The sequence below is a fragment of the Lytechinus variegatus genome, chromosome 17, assembly GCF_018143015.1.
Source record: "Lytechinus variegatus isolate NC3 chromosome 17, Lvar_3.0, whole genome shotgun sequence".
Lineage (NCBI taxonomy): Eukaryota > Metazoa > Echinodermata > Echinoidea > Temnopleuroida > Toxopneustidae > Lytechinus > Lytechinus variegatus.
The window spans coordinates 19237946-19263401 of record NC_054756.1 but is presented as its reverse complement, the minus strand read 5'-3'; the positions used below and the strand labels follow the sequence as shown (position 1 = coordinate 19263401).

The 25456-nt window shown below is 37.8% G+C and overlaps 2 protein-coding genes across 3 annotated transcripts; both read right to left on the bottom strand.

The window, feature by feature from the left end:
• Positions 1–288: 288 nt before the first annotated feature.
• Positions 289–20793, bottom strand: LOC121430777. Of its 2 annotated transcripts, none has more exons than XR_005972065.1 (2): positions 20449–20793; positions 289–324 (listed from the first exon to the last, which is right to left on the bottom strand). XR_005972065.1 is itself a non-coding variant. In XM_041628169.1 (2 exons), the coding sequence occupies exon 2, from the start codon at positions 5158–5160 to the stop codon at positions 2170–2172; it is 2991 nt and encodes a 996-aa protein (XP_041484103.1). In that variant the 5' UTR covers positions 5161–5570; positions 20449–20793; the 3' UTR covers positions 883–2169. The 2 variants fall into 2 exon arrangements, 1 of the variants encoding a protein (XP_041484103.1); XM_041628169.1 differs by lacking the exon at positions 289–324 and adding an exon at positions 883–5570.
• A 1554-nt stretch (positions 20794–22347) lies between these two features.
• On the bottom strand, positions 22348–24288 carry LOC121431293 (bone morphogenetic protein 1 homolog). Its single transcript, XM_041628803.1, has 3 exons — positions 23955–24288; positions 22899–23240; positions 22348–22355 (listed from the first exon to the last, which is right to left on the bottom strand). The coding sequence occupies exons 1-3, from the start codon at positions 24286–24288 to the stop codon at positions 22348–22350; spliced, it is 684 nt and encodes a 227-aa protein (XP_041484737.1).
• Between the last annotated feature and the right edge of the window lie 1168 nt (positions 24289–25456).

Sequence of the window (25456 nt, the reverse complement as noted above, 5' to 3'; positions counted from 1 at the left end):
CAAGTTGGGCTTCGAATCCTGTCGCAAGAGTTACGTGATCAGTTGTGAACTGAACCCAAAGATATGATCCTCTTGAAATGATGTCATCCGGATTCAAATCTCCTGATAGAGATGCCACTTGTTTTGAGTTTGAATAGTCGGCTGTCCATCCATCTCTCACCTTAACGAAGTCATGATTCTCCTGAGTCGAGAAACTGGTGAATTGAAGTCTCACTTGATATTGAGAAGGTACACTCACAAACCATCGTATGTTGATATCATTGTATGAGTACGGGTAATTAGGAGACTGAATGGATGCATGATTCCAAGGCTGCAAACTGATATCTATGAGCAGTGGAAATACGAAATGTATCTCATTATGCATAAACAAATAAAAATTATATTAATAAAATTTGATATTCGTAATAAAAATATTGATATTGTTGCTCGCTCTCTTTGCTCACTAGCCACTTTCTTATAAATTTTGCAAAATACACCTTACCTGGACCCTCTACATTTTAGCTTAATACGTCACTGGGTGAGACTGCCAGAGGCGTTCAGCTTCTTTTGCTTTTTGTTTGTATGTTTGTTTTTTGTCAGTTATTTCACACTTACTTCGGAATGGTGTAAGTTGTGCTTCGAATCCCGTACTAGTAACCCAGTCATCACTGGTGAAATTAACCCAAAGATATGATCCTCTTGAAACGATGTCATCTGGATTCAAATCTCCTGACAGAGATGCCACTCTTGTTGAGTTTGAATAGTCTGATGTCCATCCATCCCTCACGCAAACGAAGTCACAATTCTCCTCGGTTGAGAAATGAGTAAAATGAAGTATTACTTGATATGGAGTAGGAACACTTACTACGCAATTAGATAAAAGGAAACTACAGACGATTTGAATAGGTTGTGAGACATTTATTGATCGTGGCAGAGTCGCCGCATACATATATGGGAAGCCACTTGTGGTGGCACAATTAAACTATAAATCATAATGGCGTGATTACGTTTCATTCTTTTCTCTCTTTTTTTTCCTTTAAACAGATCCAAAATCAAGCTTCAATTTGACTGTATGAAATCATATTCAAAACGTATGAACACCAATAAAAATATTCAATATTCAAGTAACAGAATAACATAAGTAGGGTTACACTTAAACAGTAGGTATATCAAAAATGGCCATAACTGTTTCAGTCTAAATATGATCTGTGCAAATGATAAGGATCAAATCCATTCCCCTATACGAGTAATATAACAAACCTCAAATAATAGCCATATACGTATAGTATGGATAAAGGACATATAACAATTCCACTATACAGGTCATTAATATAAAACCTCAAAATATATTAAAACAATACACTAATCCCAACTACCTTCGCTTTGTTTTAAACAATAAAAAAGAAATTGACTGCCTGGTCAAATTGCGTACATAATGTACAACAGCACGCATACATGCTACTTCTAACAAATCAAAGGCATAAATAATACCACAAAAGCACTCTTTAATCACGACCATATACGAAAACACAAAAAAAATGTGACCAAATGAAACAAGTCATGTGGATTCACTACTGAATATAAAAAACAAAAAAAATAAGGCTTGTTTCCAAATATGGTCAGTACACTACTAATAATCTTAAACGGCCGAAAGTATGCACACACGGCATAAAAAAAAATACTCAAAAACGAAACAAAGACTATAGTATGCCGTAATACAAATTTAACCAACTTCCTGCATCCAATCAGTGTAGTAACACAATGATATTCGTTGTGTGGTAAAACCATGACAAACTTAAAACCAACTGCAACTCTATACTTGTATATATCTATAAATAAAAAATAAGCACAAAAATAGCGAAACCATACCCGTATCCCCAAGCAAAACATGAGTAACAATACAGGGAATGAATAATAAAAAACATAATACACCACTGGTAAAATGTAGACACTTTAAACATTATTGTCACTCCTGCAGATATTACCAAGGGACACGGCGGGGGGGGGGGCTTTGGGCCACCGTGCATGCTGAAGTGGGAAAAAAAACTGAAAGCCCACGGGGCAGTCACCAAACACGGCGAAAATCATTGTGTGCGAAGTCATCATATGAGCCTGAAAGAGTCCAGAAAGCCAAGGTCGCATTACAACCACACTCCGACCAGATAAGTGAGTTCCATCAGGGGTAGGGAATCATGCGAGGTACATCATGGGATTGGGGATCATGCGAGTTCCATCAGAAAAGGGCGACGGTGGGCGAGGTCCACAAGTCCATAGAAGCCAATCCTGGTGTCCAATGGTCGCGACGCATCTAGGCCAAGATCCAACGGGGGGTTGGATCCTCAAGGGCTGATCAACAACAGCAGGGGTACGGACTGGGTCGGAAACCGGTAATACGGTGCGTGACAAACTTCCATGAACATGGAGTAAGGGTGTGCTACTGTGGGCCGCTTTTCCGTCCTCAAAGAGCGGTGAGGTGGGACGACTAGTCATGACATCATATGCAGAGGACTGGTTACCAGAACAGATGTAGTCACACAGGTAAGATAGCAGCAAAATCACCTCAGGATCAGTAGCGTGATGGACAACAGGCAATATCAATCGATCAGCAGGATTCTGTAGGAGAGTAGGCGTCTTGGGACTAAGGCAAGGTGCCAAATCCTTGTCTATTGTACTATAAGCTATACAGTCCATGTAGGGCGACCAGATGATACTAGCTACAGAATGCATGTACATGTAAGCTGTGCATCCATAGAACACCTCATAAGGTAAGAGACTCGTATAGTGATGGTTACTATTGATGAGAGAGGAACACAGCGCAATATCAAGGTAAGCGTCTGTGCGGTGACACGGCTCACCACAGACATGCCGGGGCATATCATGATCGCGTGTACAATGAACGAAGACGAAATGCCGAAAACGATCTGCGTTGCAGACACCACAAACATGTCTGGGCATATCATGATCACGTGTACAACGAACGAAACCGAAATAACGATTTGTACTGCGGATACTCTCATTGACGTACTCTATGTCTGACGGGTAGTCAGCGGTTCGGTTTTCAAGCCGATCATGGATTTCGCGAATACGGTTCTCTACTGTAGTGAAAGGAGAATAAAGGTCATGCGAAAGCGATCGAATGATGGCACAATTCTCTATTGAAGTGATGTCAGCACTGTGTACATAACCTGCAACAGCAAGGCTAGGCTCCGCTTCCGAAACATGAGTAACGATGAAACAAGAGCATACTACCACTAGAGCTATGTTCAAGACAAGACACAAAAGAGCTAATGTAAGGCTCATTACCATGACACTACAGGAAGGCTTAGTATTAGAGCTAAGCTCAGTATCAGGAATGTCAAAGCTTGGCTCGTTACCGGGAATGCCAGAGCTATGCTCAGTACCGGGAACACCAGAGCTAGGCTCAGTATCAAGAACGCCATAGCTACATGTAGGCTCAGTGTCGGGAACAGAGCTAAGCTTAGTATCAGGAACACCAGAGCTAGGCTCAGTATCAGGAATGCCAGAGCTAGGCTCAGTATCAGGAACAACAGAGCTAGGCTCAGTACCAGGAACACCAGATGCAGAGCTAGGCTCAGTATCAGGAACACTGTAAAATTGTCTATGTTGGTAATTTTCCTGATTGTTGTTTTGTGGCCTAAATTCACCTACGACCTTTACACACGATAGGTCACCGCTGCAACTAATATGTTCATGTTGATGTTGTACCTGACAATTGTAATGTGACCCAACTGCACCTACTGTCTTTACGCATAGCTTAGCACGATCACAGCAATTATCCTCAGTACTCACAGCAGGCTTAGAGCTTTTGGATTCTGTGACTGTCACTATCTCAACGCTTTCACTCAACGTCTCACCAATCTCACCATCCATCTTCGACTCACGTAGTGGTGACGTAAATCCCAAGTCTGGGTTTCCAACATCATACTCAGTCATAACACTTTCAGTCTCCACACTGGTCATCAGTCCGAACTCACTGTGCATGTTATTGTCATAGGACTTGTGAATGTGCGGATGGTCAGCTTCAGTCTCATTCACCTCTACATTACACTCAACATCCATGACCTCATTGTGTATGTTATTAATGTCATTGGATTTGCGATTGTGTAAATGGTCAGCTTCAGTCTCATTCTCTCCAACACTACACTCGACCTCATTGTGTATGTTATCATTGTCATTGGACTGGTGAATGTGTGAATGCTCAGCTTCAGTCTCATTCACCTCTACATTACACTCAACATCCATGACCTCATTGTGTATGTTATTAATGTCATTGGACTTGCGAGTATGTAAACGGTCAGCTTCAGTCTCATTCTCTCCAACACTACACTCGACCTCATTGTGTATGTTATCATTGTCATTGGACTGGTGAATGTGTGGACGCTCAGCTTCAGTCTCATTCACCTCTATATTACACCCAACATCCATGATCTCTCTGTGCACTTGAGAACAGTCATTTAGTGGAAGAGTGTGTTTACACTCACTGTCAAATCCAGGATTAGTGTGTTTGCACTCACTCTCAGATCCTTGCATTATCATACCCACTGCACGATCCAGCTCATCTAACTCATTCATACTAGTGGGATTAGATTGGAATTGATTAGATGATGACATGTAAGAAAAAGTATGGTAGTCCCCAAACATGATTTGGCGTTTAGAAGGTCGAATCGAAACATCATTCTTCTCCATAAAGGGAGCCCCAGCCATCACATCAAAGTTCACCACACTGTCTTCAACCACGAAACCATCATAATACAACTCACATCCATCATAGAAAAGAGAAAAAGATGTAATGCCAACAATACCAGATGGTAAGGCAAACGACACTTCAGGGTCAACATAGTCACTGTAACCAAACATATCGATTACAACTTCAAGGCCAAAGAAATCAGCAGTAGACTCACTTATCAAATTCAAAGGAGAACCACTATGCAATTCCACTGTCAACTGTTCGGGGGTTCCCCTAACACTGGCAGGGAAAAATGGGGTGTCATTCTTAGATTTAGTCACGATAGACTTATGCTCTACAGCAGGAGGACACCTACGCTGAGGTGCCTCAGCGACGGCTACACATCTCTGTATAGATGCGAGCCCGACGCGGGTGGGCTCCGCCACGACCGTGCATCGCTTCGTCGATGCGGCGCGCATTGCAGTACAGTACATAATATATATGGGACTACGTACGCTTTATAAATACTCAACTCTGTATGCCTACCCAAACTATCACACCACATTTAGACCTGGTGAGCGCCTGTCCCCAAGTTTCTGAGCGAGATTTCCCCCAATCCGGATTCTTTGATCCTGGTAGCGAAAGTTAGCCGCGGAATTCTGATCACACCGTAAGCCACCACGCAATTAGATAAAAGGAAACTACAGACGATTTGAATAGGTTGTGAGACATTTATTGATCGTGGCAGAGTCGCCGCATACATATATGGGAAGCCACTTGTGGTGGCACAATTAAACTATAAATCATAATGGCGCTAGCCACCTAACGTTAGTTTTGTTGGTGTAGTTGGACGGGTAATTAGGAGACTGAATGTATCTTACATTTCCGGGTAGCAAACTGATAGCTGTAAGGAAAAATAAATACAAAAATATAGCCCTTTTTTAGTCCACATATTTGCATTGATTTTGACTTCATGACAAAAATCAACAAATATCATATAGTCATAATATAGGGTCAAATTACTTCCGCAATTCCAATGCAGTCAAAACCTTATTTTCTTTATCCTAGTGTCATGGATGCTCTCCTCAGCGTACTAGTAAAGACAAACGATGGGGAGATATTAAGAAATGAAAGGAACAGATTATTTCAAATAATGAGGAAAGGGAGAAAGAAAGGGAAAGACAGACAAGCGCTGTCCTTAAAACCACATGCAATAAAATGTGAAGTAAATCTATCGCATAGAGATGATTTTATAGTGCAATTCTAAGAAAGGTTGTACTATGTCTCAGAGAATTCAATCATGTGACTCATGGAATTTGTTTAAATCATAGATATGTCGTCTGCCTCTGATAACCTCTGAGAAAGGTATTTCTTTATTTTTTTCCCTGACTTACAGCTTTCATGAAAGGAGAAGTTCACCTTAAAATTAAGGTTTATTGTGCACATTAAAAAAAAAAGATATTGGTGAAAGTTAAAATCGTAATCCATAAAAGCTTTAAGAACCCATTAGAAGTTTAGTATTTTACTTTGTGACGTTATACGCGAGAGCTTCTACTCATGGTTAAAAAGGACATGTAATGCCTTAAGAAATTTTTTTTTGTTGTATTTTTAGTATTTCAACAGATTGATAATTTCACACCCACTACCGGAAGAACATTTTTTCAGTCATTATGAAAAAACTCTAAATGTCTGCATTTCCTATTAGTATGATTAAAACATTGAAACAAGGCCCCATGTCACAATGGAAATTGACAGAAGTTGCCTTAAATTGACAAAATTGACAAAGATTGCGCAACATTATGCAAAGTTGACATGCAAGTTTAGGCAACTTTGCATTTGCTTGGGCAACTTTGCGCCATTTCCGGCAATTTTTTCGCCCATTTCTGGCAATTTTCCGCAACTTCCGGCAATTTTGCGCAACCTTGCGCCATTTCCGGCAATTTTGCGCAACCTTGCGCCATTTCCGGCAATTTTGCGCCCATTTCTGGCAATTTTCCGCAACTTCCGGCAATTTTGTGCCCATTTCTGACAATTTTCCGCAACTTCCGGCAATTTTGCGCAACTTTGCGCCATGTCCAGCAATTTTACGCAACTTCGCACCATTTTCCGGCATTTTTGTGCAATTTTGCGCCATTTCGGGCAATTTTGCGCAACTTTGCACCATTTCAGGCAATTTTGTACAACTTTGCGCCATTTCCAGCAATTTTGTGCAACTTAGCACATTTTCAGGAAACTTTGGAAAAGTTTGCACAACTTAAGGGAACTTTGCACAACTTAATGTAATTTAGAGAAACTTGGTGCATCTATGAGAAAGTTTTTGAAACTCTGTGCAATATCAAACATTTTTTAGCAATTTTTAGCACCTGCACACAATACAATGCCACTTTGAGCAGGTTTTCAAAATATATATATTGACTTTTGGTGCCTGCTCTCTTTCATTTGTCTCAAAATCTTATCTTGGCATATGATTTCAAATATCAGGACTTTATAATAATACTATTGCATCTTTCCTGTGGTCATGCACTTCTGCCAAACAATCACATAGTTGAACATCATCTTTGAAACTCTGTATTCATACATGTACTTCAGTCACAGAGTATGAGGACACCAAGAATGGTGCAATGTCAGATGTGCATGTATATAAAAGATTTCTTTAATTTTTTTTTATTAATTTTTTAATCCTCTAGCCCTCTATAATATTTTGTTCATATCTAAAGGGATCATGGAGAAAATATTAACATTCATGTGGTTCCAAAATCTCCATATATGCAATACGGTAAAGTGGGGGATGATGCTGTGGAACGGATCACCCACCTTTTAAATTCTTTGGGAGATAATTACATGGAACTCTAGCATTAACTAATTAAATATACTATCGCAAATCTAACGATGACATGCAATGCCTGGAGTATTTTATGTGGTACTAGTGAACAAAATAAAAAGACCTGCTTGCAAAAATATTTTGTAATGGAAGAAACAATTTATTATACTTAAAAATGTGATACATGTGATATGACTGCTGGATTTTGTTTACTACCCTTCCTCTAACTGTATTGAACAGTTCGTCGGCATTTCAGTTCTTTAAAAAGTTTGGAAATGCAGTCTATTATAAACAATTCTTTCTAGTATTTTTGAGCAACTAGGCAAAATTGAGATTGGTCTATAATTGCTTATAACAGTCATGCTTTCCTTTTTATGAACAGGAATAACCTTGGCTAGTTTAAGAGAGGAAGGGAATACACCAGTTAAAATGGACAGATTACAGATATGCAGTAAAGGAGTTAGGACTGAGCCAATTATTTGTTTTAACAATTCTGAACTTATTTCATCATGCCCAGATGACCTACTATTTTTAAGAGACTTAACAATGTTTAATATCTCAAGATGATCAGCTGGCTTAAGGAATATAGATGATTCGGACCTGTCTTGTAAATATTCTTTGTAATTAACTTCTACGGGAGTTATTTTCTTTGCTTGGTCAGGCCCAATGTTCACAAAGTAGCTGTTGAATCCATTTGCAATGTCATTATCAGAAGTAAACTCTTTATCCGTATGGACAAATTTTGTGGCAGGTTCTGACTTATTTCGCTTACATAATATATCTCTAACAACATTCCATGTCAAGGGCATGTTACCTCGAGCATTCTCAAACTGTCTAGAATAGTGCAAACTCCGTGATGACCGTATAATAGAAGTAAGCTTATTTCGGTACTTTTTGTATTTTTCAACGTGCTCTTGTGAAGGTTTCTTTACACTCTTTTTATATAAGACATTTCTTCTTTTGATAGATTGTAGTATACCTTTTGTAATCCATGGCCGTTTTCCTGTACTTCTATTATTTATTCTAACAAGTGGAATAGTCTTGTCCAAATGGTGATGAAAAATTTTACTAAATGATTCATAAGCCTGTTCAACATCATGACATTCCAATACATCCTCCCAATTATCTTCCTGACAAGCATCCCTCAAGCTAGAAATATTGCTTTCAGTAAATTTGCGCTTTAGTATAACTTTGGCCTTATTGTATTTGTTGGAATGAATATCATAAAGCATGCAGAAGATTGGAAGATGATCACAAATCTCACTAAAAAATAAACCTGATTGGGAATAACCTTTGGTAGTTTTCACGAAAATGTTATTAACCAAAACAACGTTAAAGGGGTAGTTCAACTTTGGTAGAGAAGGCTCTGGACAACTCACATCTTTAGCGAGGCAACAAAAAACTGAGTTGCAAATTTCAAGGAAAATTCAATTTTAATGACAGAACAAAATTTATTTTGTCAGAACAGCTCATAAATAGCTGAAATATTGATAAATGTATCCCCAATCGTAATAAATCTGGGCCCTAAGATTTATTAGGCTTTTAAAAAAATAAGAACAAATTCTTGAACTATTTGAACATTTTCTAAGAGGTTTTAAAAGTTTTGATTACTATATTTAATCATTATTGAAGAAAAAATCAAATGTATAATTTTGTATCAAAACAAAGTTTAAAAATTCTTTTTGGATAGCGCTCTCTTGTATTTTAATGGTTCTTTTAAATGATAACATGCTGGTAACATAATCTTATGTAATTTTCTATACTTTTGCAGCATAATACTAAGTTTGTAATGTTATTTTGCAAGTTTTGATTACTAAAACTTGGCCACACAACAGCTGTACTACCCCTTGAAATAAATCAATGTCATATAGATTCCATCTTTACTTCCAATTTGCAATTTTATGTTGTACCTTCTCCTATGCGATTGCCTAGCCCTAGCCCTATTGTAATTTCCTAACACAATATTTTCATTGCAATTCATTTCCAAACATAAATGCGAAGAATTTACAATTGATTTCTTTGACAAAACAAATGAGTACAAAGATACCTCGCACATGTCGAAGTCCTCGGGACTGAGAAAAATGCATCAACACAGCTGAAACTCAACTCCTTACTTCGGCAAATCCAATTACATAAGTAAAATCGGGACTTTTCTTTTGCGAGGTTTTCGACTTTACCGACTTCGACACATCCGAGGTTTACTGTGTCTAATATAAGTATAACAGACTTCTATAAATATTAAAAAGTGAACATTACAATATAAAATATAACCAGCAATGACCTGTCAGCTGTAAGAGCTAATTCTCAATCCAGAAATAGAATGTAAACATGTTCAACATAGCATACATTATACACAAATTGTAAACAACAATTGTATCTCATCATTTGATCATAGTCATAGCAATTTGAAATTTACAACTGAGTCCTTTTGTGATCCACAACTGAGTCCATCTCACAAGGTCCAAAATTCACAGCTTAGTCCTAGATCTCTAGTCCTAGTCCTCGACATATCACCATCAGTCTAACCAGCATGACCAGGTCCAGGGTTTGGGCATCACGAAATGGATATCAATCTGTCTCAGCAGCTCAACATATTCCAAAACCAGCACAGGAAATGATGAAAACTCCACTCATCTAGGTCTAGACCAGGTCCAAGACAAATAGTCCAGAAATGTAGTCTACAGTTTCCATCAATATAGGCTAGATCCACAAACAAGTTTAGACTGGTCCAAATAACAATTGCTCGAAAAGAAAACAATTATGACTAGGCCTATAGCACAGCAAAGGAAAGCGTCCAAATATCAATAATATTGAACCAGTTTGCACTCACTAGAACATGTTCAGCTCTCGTCTTTAGGCCTAGCTCCAATTCCAAAGCGATAGATCTCCCCAAGATCCCATTCCCAGTACGGTAAGTTACTGACTTATTCTGACTGCAAAATTCGTCCAAACGCACGGTATCGAACACATGCCATCAGCCAATAATCAGGTCTAACGTTACGCGTCGGCTCCCCCAGGACGAGATAACGAACGTTCATCCTCAGTCCAACTACAAATAGGCCTAGTACAAGTGCTCACGAATCACGGTCCTCAATCATCCGACGTCGAAACAGCGGAAGATCCGGCAACTCAGTCCAGACTACAGTCTACACTAGTCCAGGTTTCACTTCAGCAAACCACAGGCACAGTTCACTCCTACTTCCATCAGAAGCCTAAACAAAACTGTGAGAGTTCCCTTCCGAGTCCGATCGTGTGACCTCAAATCGATCAGCGATCCAATGCCCGTACAGCCTAGCTAGCCCGATCCCACGTTCGGTCCACTAAAGACCACTTTTTAATGTGTTCTTGAAAAAAAAATCCATGAATACATAAATACCAAAAGGTAGGGGGGACACAGGAGTGGTTCCAGCCTTCGCCAAATGGGGGGGGGGGGGGGCTGGGTGGGTCGGAAATTTGTTTCAGCCATATTTTCCCCGATCGGCAGCTCGGAGATAATTTTTGTTTGTTTCTTTGAAGGCGTAGTCCTCATTAGTCACTTCTTGGCTTTATTCTTATAAATTAATACATAATATCATAATCCTCATTTATATGATGCGAGCGCGAAGCGCGAGCTAATTTTTGGGGGAATTTTATGTATTTTTTTCCTAAAATTTGAACTGATACTGGGCAATTTTTGTTATCCTGAAAAAGACATGTATGCAACTTAATAATTACTACGAACGCAAAGCGCAAGGGGAAATGAACTGATGAAAAAGATACCTGTTAAAGTAGCATTTAACAATCCAATAATGCGAGCGCGAAGCGCAAGCTGAATCTTTTTGAAATTTTCACCCAAAGAAAGGAAATTCTTAGCACTTTTTTAATCAAGCAGAATAGGTATATGAGTAAACAATTAAAGCAAGTGCGAAGCGCGAGCGGAAAATTTCTAAATTTAGTCCTATATTATTTACTGAACGAGACACTCTATTCATGATTTGAAAATCCTAAAAAAATATGAGTATTAATAATACGAGCGCAAAGCGCGAGCAAAAAAAAGTTATACGTTTTAAACTGGTACCTATTAAGGACTGCTTGCACTTAGCCATGAAGGCGTCACATATTTCAACAATCAAAAAATGCGAGCGCGAAGCGCGAGCTGAACATTTTTGAACTTTTTTAAAGAAAGAATGGAAAATTTCAATCAGTTTTGTAATCGTGAACAGGATAGCTATGTAATTTAACGATTGATACGAGCGCGAAGCGCGAGCAGAAAAAAAAAATCGAGATTTAGACCTAAAAGTGGGCCACTCTGTTCATGTTTTGAAAATCATCAAAAGGATGATTAATATGGCGTCTACCTACATTAATAATGCGAGCACAAAGCGCGAGCAGAAAATTTTTGATATTGTGATCTGAAACTAATTTAAATTAGAGAACAAGTTGGGTATCTGAATAAACATGCGCGATTGTGTTTCATATTTAGACCTAGAATCTAGGCATTCTGAATACAACTTTAATCATGAAAATCATGAAACTTTGATAGTCCGATCTGAAAAAAGGAGTCAATTTCAGCTTAATATTTCTAGCACTTAGTAGAAAAATTGTAAGGTTGATATGGATCGCACTTAAAAAAGAGCTGATATTATTATTACTTTGAATTTTGACATAGGACCGGGACATCCTTACGACATGCCATCATATGAAAATGATGACTATCTTCCTATTCATCTAAATAAGCGCGAGATGAAACAAAGGGACAATTCAATTATTAAATTGATATCATATTTATTAATGCCTAATGAGGGCGCGAAATCTGATGATATCATGGCATAAAACTGGACATTTCACTTTTGTGATTATGAATAGAATGCATCAGTTTATATATTTTTAACCATTAATGCGAGCGCAAGTCGCGAGCTATAATTTTTGATAAACTGTCATGAAAAGGGGATTTTAAGTAGTTTGTTGTATAAACAAAATTGAAACATTTATATAACTCGCCAATCAAAATGCGAGCGTGCAGCGCGCTAGCTGATGCGTCTTAACAATCAGACCAGAAAAGGGATATTTTGAAAACTTTATGGATTACACAAAAATATAGGTACCTGATAAATCAAAATTTGCGAGCGCGTAGCGCAAGCAGCAAATGTTAACATTCAAACCATAAAATTGACATTTTTACAGAGCACTTTTTAAAAACCAATTGTAAATTACACAAAACAATGAAAGTTCGATTTCCGAGGTGAAATATGTGTTGTATATTGTTTTCCAAACTTGATATTCGAACTCCATATTGAACAAGATATGTAAATCACCTAATAGGCAATGTGAGCGCGAAGCGCGAGCGAAAGTTTTATATAGTTGCACGAAAGATTCTTTTTATTTTCCAAGTCTTCCCCTCATCTTATTTTATGCCTTCGTCGTCTTTGTCTTCCTTTTCTCCTCTCTTTTTTCATCCTTTTTCCCTTCTTCTTTTCCTTTTTTTTCTTTTTTTGCTCCGCCAAGGGGGGGGGGGGGGGGCTCGGCCCCCTTGATCCGCCTATGGGGACAAGGGGTGGGGGAAAAGGTTATCAACGCCAAAGTAAGATCATCTCGTCCCAAAATACATGTTTTATTTCGATTTAGAATGATGTATTTCTATGATTATCAAAGACCAAAATAGTAGGGGGACATTTGATATTGTGTCCCCCTACTATTTTGAGTAGGTGGGACACGTCCCCCCTGGGATTTCCGCCCATGATGTAATATCAATGGGAGTGCGAAGCACGAGTGATTTTTTTTTTTTGGGGGGGGGTTCAATTTGGTTAAACTTCTCACCAGAGTAGGCCCTACTAGAATATTGTGAACGGGAGCTGTAGTTTCTGTACTGTTGTTTTAGTATACCCTTCAATATTATCAATGATAACCTCTAGGAAATATGCAATCTCGACTAATTATCCCCATCAGTAGCGTATTTATTCAGCATGGGTGCAGGGGGGGGGGCAAGGGCACCAAGATAAAAAAATAAATGAAATGGGGGGGGGTAGACGTTAAAGAAAATCTGAGATTTTATTCTTGAAAAACACATTGAGGTTTCTCGCAAGGCCTAAATAAATAATGAGAACGCGAAGCGCGATCTGATTTTTTAAATAGAATTTTCCTGTATTTTATCCTGAAAGCCTAAGTCAGGGACGGACCCAGCTTCCGCCAATAGGGGGAGGGGCCATTTTTTCACCCATATTTTCCCCGATCGGCCGCTCAAAGTTGATTTGTCCAAGTGCCATAATGAGCCAACAATTTCGAGGGGGCTCGATATGGCGTATCGCATAAAATTAATAAGAAGTTGGCAGTGAGCGAAGCGAGCAAGCAAATATGTTGACACTTTTATTACAAAAATACAAGGTTGTGATAGATTTTGACATAATATTTGGAAAATAATAGTATATTTCATCCTAATCCCTTTCCTTTTCTCTCTATTTTTTCTTAGCCTTGATTCTCTCTTTTTTGTTGGGGGGGGGGGCAAACGCCCATGTCCTCACAGTCATTTCCTAGATTTACTTTATAAGCAACATAAATGTGTTATAATCTCATAAGCCATATGCAAGCTAAAAATTAAATTTCATGTATATTGTCCTGAAAATTTAACATTCTGGGCAATGTTTGAGAACCTGAACAGGACGCGTATGTAACTAGATAATTACCATGAGCGCGAAGCGCGAGCAGAAATGTTAAATATTATGGACTGGTCGAAAAGTTAGTCATCAATACGATACATATTTCAACGATTAAAGTGAAAATTTTTGATATTCCAACCTAAAAAGATGAGATTCAAATCCCCCAATGGGACATTCGACATTCATTTCCATCTCTCCTTTTTTATCTTTCTTCCCATCTTTCTCTCTTTTTAATATTATTCTCTTCCTTTTTTTTCTTCTTCTTTTCCTTTCTTTTTTTTTCTTTTCCCTCTTCCTCTTTTTTCTCTTTCCCCCATTACTTATCCCTCTTTTCTTTTTCTTTCCTTTCCACTTCCCTTCCACTCTCTCTCTCTATATTCTCTTCTTTTCCCCTCTTCCTCTATCTCTCTTTTTCGTATCTTTCTTCCCATCTTCCTCTCTATTTAAATATTCTCTTCCTTCCTCTTTTTTTCTTCTTCTTTTTCCTCCTTTTCCTTTCTCCTAGCTTTCTTTTCTTCTCTTCCTTTTCCGTCCTCTCTTTTTTCTCTTCTTTCCCCATGTTCTTCTCCCTTTTTCTTTGTCTTTCCTTTCCCCCTCTTACTCTCTTTTTTATTATCTTCTTTTCCCATCTTCCTCTCTCTTTTTATTCTCTCCTTTTCCCCTCCCCCCCCCCTCTTTTTTTGAGCGGGGGGAAGGGGGGTGAGGCAGTTCCCCCTCGCCCCCCCATGGATCCGCACCTGATAGAACCCCATGGTCTCGTATCCTTTGACCTTTGGACCTCTCGATGACATATGATATATCTGATCATAATTTTACACGCACTGCGGAATATCGGACCCGCGGTCTATCGGACCCGCGGACTATCGGACCCGCGGTCTATCGGGATGTCCCCTAATTACAGACGCATCTTGTTCAGGTTCACAAACATTGCCCAGAATAGTCAATTTTCAGGTTAAAATATATACATGCAATTCCAAAAATTTTCAGCTCGCGCTTCGCGCTCACATATATGGAGCTTAAAATATCAAGATTTGAAGTTAATATACAAAACATATTTTATCTCGGATATCGAGCTTTCATTATTTTTTCAATTTACAAATTGATTTTTTCTTGAAAGTGCTCTGTAAAATGTCCTTTTTAGGTCTAAATATTAACATTTTCAGCTCACGCTGCTCAGTCGCATTATTTGATTTGCATAGGTCTACTTCTTTATAAATTCTTATGTGCCGTCCTTAAAATGCATCTTAAACGAATTGTTTACTGTCATGATTGCCAATTTGTTTAGAAAAATCAGTTTTTGATTATGTCATATTCTTTACAATTGTTTACAATTTAGTAATTTTGGTACTTAATTTCCTTCTTTAATGTTGCTTTCACCCAAGAGTAAAACACAAAAAACACCTTGTAATTTTACCATTTAGGGCCTAAATGGTAAAATTACAAGGTGTTCTTGTTTGTATTATCTTTGCATAAAGTTTTTGAGCTTGCTGGAATGTGCACCAATCGTTTCATAATTTTTAGCTTCTTATTTGTTGAATTGTTTTAAAATGACAGGATTATAAGTCCTACTTGACAGTGTTAGTGTTGATAGATGCGTTATCGACTTTCAATATATTTTTACCTATAAAGGTGTCTTTTTACGTTTTATCTATTTGCCTGATATCTTTCCTGAAATTGAACACAAAATAAATATTCAAAAAATCAGATCAGTTGGAATCGGAGATATTCAGCATTTGTGATTATTATGACTAATCGTGTTCAATTGATCTATGAAAACTTAGTATGAGGGCCAGTTTACACATTTTCTGATGAATATATACATAGCCAAACGGGAGATTTCGGGTGCAAGACCCCCCCCCCCCCCATTTTTCATGATGCAGAAGGCGCCGCTAAACAAAAAAAAACGGAAAAAAGAAGAAAGTGAGAGAATAGGAAAAAGAGCAATATCAAAGAGAAAGAAAAATTATCAAGGTAAGATAAAGTAGAAAATATTTCGAAAAACCTGTGCCACCGACCAAAACTTAAAAAGGGTCCCGCTTCTAACATTGATGCTGGAGAGAAGGGATGATTTTATGGGGGTAATTGTCCTCAGGCAGGGGAAATTGTCCGGGGGATAATTGTCCTCGGGGGTTATTGTCCAGGGTAATTGTCCTCGAGGATAATTGTCCGGGGGGTAAGTGTCCTCGGGGGGCTTATTGTCCGGGGGTAGTTGTTCGGGGGGTAGTTGTCCGGGGGAATTGTCCGGGGGTGATTGTCCGGGGGGTAGTTCTCCGGGGGTAATTGTCCGGGGGTAGTTGTCCGGGGGGTAATTGTCCTAGAACCATTCACACAAATAACCATAACTTATCCGCAGCCAATCATAGCAGATGACGTATCAAAGATCAAAATATTCTTGAAAATGGTGCTGAATATTATAGGCCTATCTTAGCTAGACAAAATTATACGCGATCGATCCCCGGTCTTCCGTCTTCGTTTTCCAGACACCCAACAACAGGTCTGGAAAACGAAGATCGAAGACCGGGGACATGTGTTATGTCAATGGTAGTAAAATTGCAAATGCCAGCTGAGCGCGATATATTGCTCAATCAATTATCATTCACATCACGATATCCATACAATTAATCATCAACTTATCAACCAATCATAACTGATTACATATCCAATATCAGAATATTCCTGAATTTGATTTGAATATAATAATGGTTTATTTTAGCTAGACGGATGCGATCCCCGGTCTTCTGTCTTCGTTTTCCAGACACCCAACAACAGGTCTGGAAAACGAAGACCGGGGACACGCGTAATGGCAATGGTAGTAAAATAGTTGCAAACGGCAGTTAAGTTGAGACTGCTTGTACGTAATTGTTCTCAGGCAGGGGTAATTGTCCGGGGGATAATTGTCCTCGAGGGTAATTGTCCAGTGGGTACTTGTCCTCGAGGATAATTGTCCGGGGGGTAAGTGTCCTCGGGGGCTTATTGTCCGGGGGTGGTTTTTCGGGGGGTAGTTGTCCGGGGGAAATTGTCCGGGGGTGATTGTCCGGGGGGTAATTGTCCGGGGGGTAATTGTCCTCGGGGGTAATTGTCCGGGGGTAATTGTCCGGGGGGTAATTGTCCTAGAACCATTCACACAAATAACCATAACTTATCCGCAGCCAATCATAGCAGATGACGTATCCAAGATCAAAATATTCTTGAAAATGGTGCTGAATATTATAGGCCTATCTTAGCTAGACAAAATTATACGCGATCGATTCCCGGTCTTCTGTCTTCGTTTTCCAGACACCCAACAACAGGTTTGGAAAACGAAGACCGAAGACCGGGGACACGCGTAATGGCAATGGTAGTAAAATAGTTGCAAACGGCAGTTAAGTTGAGACTGCTTGTACGTAATTGTTCTCAGGCAGGGGTAATTGTCCGGGGGATAATTGTCCTCGAGGGTAATTGTCCAGTGGGTACTTGTCCTCGAGGATAATTGTCCGGGGGGTAAGTGTCCTCGGGGGGCTTATTGTCCGGGGGTAGTTGTTCGGGGGGTAGTTGTCCGGGGGGAATTGTCCGGGGGTGATTGTCCGGGGGGTAGTTGTCCGGGGTAATTGTCCGGGGGGTAATTGTCCTAGAACCATTCACACAAATAACCATAACTTATCAACCAATCATAACTGATTACATATCCAATATCAGAATATTCCTGAATTTGATTCGAATATAATTTTAGCTAGACGGATGCGATCCCCGGTCTTCTGTCTTCGTTTTCCAGACACCCAACAACAGGTCTGGAAAACGAAGATCGAAGACCGGGGACACGCGTAATGTCAATGGTAGTTGCAAACGGCAGTTAAGTTGAGACTGCTTGTACGTGATTGCGCAGTATGAGGTGTATTGTACGCATAGAGTTAAATACTTTAGGTTTATATAACTCTATGATTGTACGTTATAATTGTTATGTATTAATTATGCCCTAGCTGATATCCTTACAATTAATCATTAACTTATCAACCAATCATAACTGATTACATATCCAATATCAGAAAATTCCTGAATTTGATCTGAATATAATAATGGTTTATTTTAGCTAGACGGATATAATGATGCGATCCCCGGTCTTCTGTCTTCGTTTTCCAGACACCCAACAACAGGTCTGGAAAACGAAGATCGAAGACCGGGGACATGCGTTATCTCAATGGGAGAACATGACTGTGTAGGGGGCAAGGTCCAAAGTCCATTCTAACCCGCGCACGTGTTTTGTACACACTTTGCACTGCTTTGTACACACTTCGTGCGTGAACTGCAAACGCTTTCACACGAGTGTGATACGTGTCCCCGGTCTTCGGTCTTCGTTTTCCAGACACCCCACTTTATATGAAAGGGATTTACACTATGAAACCAACAATTTATAAAAAGTTGGTTTCATACCCTAGAAACGAAAAACTTGGAAAAAATGGGTTTTGTACCTATCACCTTCAAAGGACCCTAACTGTGTGACCCATTACAGTTTGGACGTAAACAATGTCTCAGATTAAAGCTGATGAGTTACTTAGTAGTTTAGTAAACAAATTACAAAAATAAACCATATACTTTTGAAATGATTGACCTTTGAACTTCGATTACCTTTTTTTTAGGAACACACTGTATATGTGAGTCGCATAAAAATCCGATATAATTTGAAGCAGTTGATTTCTTAACTTTTTCAATTGCCTAACATTTCACTTGCCTAACTTTTTCACTTGCCTAAATTTTTTCACTACCTATTTTCCTTTGCCAATAGCTTATTTACCAGTCTTTTTTTTTCATTTACAATTGTGCCCTTCATTTCTTGTATACTTGAACATTGATGAACACCGGCAATTGACCCATTTCTTTTACATTAAAAGTGAATAGTTATTACTGGTTAAAAGTGATAAACAAAGATGATGGGTATATAGAGTTTAAGTGTAAGGCAGAAACAATTAATCACTTTAATCCCTCTCAGTGTATCTGTATGATGGCATACTAAGCTATAATAAAAACTAATAAACTCACTAAAGCTGTGTTATTTGTCAAGTATTTCCACAACTTTTCTAACACCATAGTAGTAATCTTTATCGTTAGTTAAGCAATGGCTTCAAAAGCTTCATTTTATCTACAATAATTAAAAATTCTACGTATCATACCAATACCATCATCAAGACACATGTTACGTACATGTACTCGAGCAGTTGCGATGCATGTTTAATTGTGCACGATTACGTTAATGCACACGTGCAAAGCTTTGCATTGCAACTTCGCACAAGTGTTTTCAATGGTGCAGCTAGAATTCAAGTTTTAATTCATTTTGGGGAAGGGAGCAGAAAGTGGAATTTTGTGAGAAGTTAATGGAACTTAGTACAATTTTATGTGACTTTGTGAACCTTTGCGCAATTTTGCATAACTTTGTGAAAAGTTAATGCAACTTTGTACAACTTTACGCAATTTTTTGCAACTTTGTGAAAAATTTGTACAATTTTGCGCAATTTAGTGCAACTTTGAGAAAAGTTTGTGCAACTTTGTACAATTTTGCGCAATTTAGTGCAACTTTGAGAAAAGTTTGTGCAACTTTGTACAATTTTGCGCAATTTAGTGCAACTTTGAGAAAAGTTTGTGCAACTTAGTACAATTTTGCGCAATTTAGTGCAACTTTGAGAAAAGTTTGTGCAACTTTGTACAATTTTGCGCAATTTTGTGCAACTTTGTGAAAAGTTTATGCAACTTTGTACAACTTTGCGCAATTTTGAGCAACTTTGTGAAAAGTTTATGCAATTTTGTACAATTTTGTGCAACTTTGGTCAATTTTGTCAATTTTTGGCAACTTTTGTCAATTTCCACTGTGACATGGGGCCTGAAACAGTTTGATGCCATGGTCACCAAGAAGGAGATATCCATAAATTTGAATCCGTGATTCGCTACACAAAATACAGGTTATAACCATTACTACAGACAGAAAGTGTTTGATTTTAATTATTACAACTAATAAAGTTTAAAGACCTATAATAAGATAGAGACACCACAAACGATGTAATCAACTCATATAGCCTTTTTTCGCCGACAAGAGTCATACGGATCTTGCAAAAAACTATGCCCGATATCAACGGAAATCTCATTCGTTTCCTTGTCAATTTAGCATGTCATTTTTACATTATTACCTTCACCATTCGAAATAGGCTAAAGTAGACAAGATTGGTTGAATATACCGTAAAAAAAGTATTTGCATTAATCGTAAAATATTTCAAAACATTAAGTGGCCACTCTCTACACCTTGCTTTTGAACAAATCTAGATACAGCTATTTAACAGATTATATTTAAAGTAAACTTAGCTTACTTCGGATCTGAGAAGATGCAACAACCTGAAAGATGTCCCTCCGTTTGCCAGCGTTACGATTGAATTGTATCCATATATACGACCCATGTGATGTAATATTCACCGGGAAAGATGATGCAGATAGATCCCATCTTTTCGTTGGTACAACTTGATTCGATGTCCATCCTTCGTATACGTAAACTACATCATTGCCATGATTAGTTTGGATTGGATCGAACGTAATATAAAGTTGGATTTGGCTGTTTGCAGGAGATGTGATGTTCACCAGAATGTCTTCATCTTCAGGATAATTACGGGAGTTTAAATGGGTTTCTGCCCCAGCCGTTAAATGGATAGTCGTGAAGGTGAAGGCTATCAAGTGGGGGAAAACACGACATGGCATAGTGGTAAATGTAAATTTAGAACTGATGTATTTGAAATTTAAAACCTTATATATTCATTTGAATTTCCTACAGCAACTCGTCAGCGTGGCGCAATTCCCTTTTGTTTGCAGAGCAAGATAAGAGGTTAGATTACAGAAATGAGCATGGTTTGAATTTGCATAATTCTAAAATTCAAAATCTTGTTCACGTTATCATTATAATTATGTTCTCTGAGGTGTAATTGGTAATATTACCTTACATTTTTTCACATTTTATTATTCAAGAATTATATTCACTCGAATTTGTTGACGAAGAAATGAAGAAAACGAATTTACAATTGATTTAAATGTTTAAGATAATAATTGATGAAACTGATGAAATGTTAAGTCCACCCCACCAAATTAACAAAGAAAATGGTCGGTTGTAAAATAGGAAAATTATGATATTTTAGATATCGCTATTTACCACAATACAGGTATAATTATGCACATCTCAGTGATATGCAAATTATACAGTCGATGATGTCTCTCACTATTTCTGTTGTTTGTTTTAATGTAATATTACACAACATTTCAATTTTTACAAAACAAGAAAATGTTAAAACAATTTGTCAGGGGGAAAAATCGAAATATATAGGGAGTGGATAATGTCATCAGTCTCCTCATACTGACCAGAATGTGATGAAACTGCTTTGTGAAATAATGATAAAAAGATGAAAAGCTATAACTTTCTTATTTTGCATAAAAATTTAATGAAATTTTCATTGTTATGCTTTTTGGATTTTCCCCATTTCTATTCCCATCAATTTTCTTCCAAGGGTGAACTTGTCCTTTAAATTACAAGATATATATGTATCATATATACTTGTGCGAAAAGGTGGAATAATAACATGTATATATTTACATGTAATAACATAAAGAAAAGCAAAGTGGGACCATGATCAGCCCAAGTATTTTACTTTCAAGACGGTATGCATGTAGGTGTCTTTTACAAAATATATCTAAACTTCAAAGTTTAATAACCTTGTTTTATTTGTCCGATATTTACGACAGGTAATGGTATCAATGTGACTTTATCATCATCATTATTATTGTTTATTTGGCCATAAAAACGTAAAAAAAATGTTCAATTTAATTACATAAATACAATTTGATATTGGATAATTGAATATGGATAAAGTAGAAATGAAAGAAAAGAATATATAGAAATATCTCAAAACAACCCCCCCTTTATTTCAGCTTCTAAATTATTCAATAACCTGCCCGCAACCACCCAATATAAAAAGCACGACTACATTTGCACGTCTCATATAACTTTCTTAATTCAAGTCCACCCCACCCCCCTCTGACCACCCCAGTATATCAACTTGAAATGTCATCATAACTTAGAAGGGTATTTGACCAAGTTCATGAAACTTGGACATGTGGGTAATTGTTTATTACCAAAAACCCTGTGAAAGTTCCAGGTCACACGGCCAAGGTTGAAGTTCGTTTAAGGTCAATGAAGTTTGGCCATGTTTTGGGTAATTGTTAAATTGTCATAAATCTGAAAGTTTATGGATATGGTTAATGAATTGTTGACATAGGGGTAATCAAGTATCATTGCTCACCTCACATGACATAGGTCAAAGGCCATTTAGGGTCAATGAATATACCATGGTGGAGGAGTCAATATCACAATCTTAACAAAGATTAAGTTTTTGAAATGTCGTTATAACTTACAAAGTATATGCAGGGCGACGTCCACCCATACACCCTTTCGGTACAAGACATGTTGTACTATTACATCGTAACTTCGCTGCCAGGAGTGCACTAAAAACAATCCTCTTAAAACCTCACGTGACTATCGGTATTGAATATAACTCAGGGAAATGATTATGACAAGAAATAGGCGGACCCATTCAGTGATATCAGAATGTAGGCATTGGTTTAGATTTTAGAATAGTAATTTGGAAACAAATATCATTCATCCCATGACTTGATTATTTCAGTTTTATAGGAGATCCATCCTGTCACCTGTAGAAGGTGGTAAAAGAGTATAGAGTCAAAGTGGTAGGTTGCTAATAAACATTAAACATTCTCCACTTACATCTCATCTCAGCTGTCAAGTTGGCCATGAATCCTGTAGATGTCCATTGCTGAGTTATTGTGGTGAATTGAAGCCACAGATAGGATCCATTCGATATGATATCAGCAGGTAATGAACTACCAGATAGACTCTCCAATTGACTTGAGCTTGAAAAGTTCGATGTCCATCCATCACTCACTCTTACATAGTCACCCCAAGAGATTGAGAAGGAGATGAATCGAAGTCTTAATCGATACGCAGGAGGAGCACTTACAAACCATCTTACATTGAGATTGTTGTAGTAATTGCCCGGATGATTAGGAGATTGCAACAGTTCACAACCCCCATCTTGCATATGGATAGCTGAAATAAAAATCATATTTTCAAAAGTAATGGGATATAGAGAACTATATTTGCGTTATTGCAATTACATGTAAATGAGACATACATGTACGAGACATACATGTCTTTGAGAACCTTGAATAATCTTCTCTCCGCAGCTCGTAGGATAAATAATCCAATCATGGCTACGTTAAACGCTTAATCTTACATTCAGATAGGCCTACATACTTTCATCGTTATGTATATCATTTGGAAATGGTAAAAACTGTTTACGTGAAGAGCTTACATGTTTCATTGCCGTATTAAAATGAATAAATAACAAGAACAAAATCTAATATAACGGATGATCAGGAGACTGAATGTGGCCACGATCTAAGTTCTGTGATGTGATAGCGGCAATCCAACAATTGTTTTCTAGACATGTGATCTTGTTTTAGTCTTTGAAAATATTGTTGTATATCCTTTTGGATAAAGAAATGAAGATTAATAAATGTGTGGTATTTATCTTCAGTTTATCATGTTCACGTCAATCGTTTGAATGAAAATCAGTCTTATCGGAATGTTAGCTTTGATCTCGAATAATAATTTGTAAAAACGACATTATTCGTCCCTTGGCTAGATTATTATATCAGTTTTATAGGAGATCCAATTTTTCACCTGTAAAAGGTGGTGAAAGAGTATAAAATCCTGTAAGAAGGACAGAAAGTTGATGAGCATTAAACATTTTCCACTTACATCTCATCTCAGCTGTCAGGTTGGCCATGAATCCTGTAGATGTCGATTGCCGAGTATTTGTGGTGAATTGAAGCCACAGATAGGATCCATTCGTTATGATATCAACAGGTAATGATGTACCTGATAGATTCTCCAATTCAGTTGAGCTTGAAAAGTCCGATGTCCATCCATCGCTCACTATTACATTGTCGCCCCAAGAGATTGAGAAGGAGATGAATTGAAGTCTTAATCGATACGCAGGAGGAGCACTAACAAACCATCTTACGTTGAGATTGTTGTAGTAATTGCCCGGATGATTAGGAGATTGCAACAGTTCACTACCCCCATCTTGCATATGGATAGCTGAAATAAATATCATATTTTCAAAAGTAATGGGATATAGAGAACTATATTTGCGTTATTGCAATTACATGTAATAAATGAGACATACATGCATTTGGAAACCTCATGTAAACTTCTCTCTGCAGCTTATCAGTAAAATGTTGTGTAGTCTAGGCTCAAACCTCCAACGCCATGGTCAAGGCTTCAGTACACAAGGCCAATGCATGCAGGCCCAAGGCCAAGGCATTTTAACCGTAAACTGGCCGGAGGGGGGGGGGGTTGAATCAACCCCTCCTCAACATTTATATAATCATAACGTACAGCAATGACAAACATGATCAAAATTTGACTTTTATTCAGAGTCAATCATCTTATATGCATTTACAACTTGCAAGTTTTAAGTAATAACAACTGTCTTGCGTCGTCATATACATTTAAGGATCGTTATTCAGAGTTTCACCAAGTACATTTCCTTATAATAATTATGTATTTGCAAAGGAGATAAGTTCAAAATATTTCATTACAGATTTAAGAAAGTGTCGCTTAATCACTCCCTTTCAGAGCAATTGCTTTCATAACACATTAACACTGTTCAAACGAATTAATAAGAAATTACCTATACACATACACTGACCCTTTTCCCTGCTGGCCATGCATGTCCTCAACCCCTACTTTGCAAAGGAAAGGTGAAAATTTTCAGTCTCTAAGGAGCGAATTAGTAAATGAATGATTTTGGAATGAAAGTGCAAATTTTGGATGGCCTCAGTGATATCCGAGGTTTTTTTCACTTAATATTTTTGGCGCAATGTATTTTGGAATTACTTATATATACCAGTGATTTCTGTACGTGCGCAGTCTTCTAGGTTTGAAGGTTATAAACTGTTACATTTCCTACCTATGTTTTTATCATAATCATCATAACAAGGTACATAATAAGAAATGAATCGAAATTATAACAAGTTACTATCTATACAGTTTACTTCCGACAACCCGGTGAGGTTTATTTCATTTCCATACTTAATTCAATCAAGCCTTTGTAATCATGGTAATTTTAAACAGAGTGTGCTTATCATTTTAGTGTCCGCATATCTGCACGTGGATAAGAAATATAATGTTGAGCTTTTTTTATTTTACCCCTATTACTATAATTGTAATTGATATTTTTTTTTAGTTATTTGGCT

Coding starts and splice junctions, on each gene's coding strand:
- LOC121430777 (XM_041628169.1), bottom strand. CDS start 5,160: ATGTACTGTACTGCAATGCGCGCCGCATCGACGAAGCGATGCACGGTC.
- LOC121431293 (XM_041628803.1), bottom strand. CDS start 24,288: ATGCAAGATGGGGGTAGTGAACTGTTGCAATCTCCTAATCATCCGGGC. Junction 23,241..23,954: donor CCTGACAGCTGAGATGAGAT/GTAAGTGGAAAA, acceptor TTTTTATTTCAG/CTATCCATATGCAAGATGGG.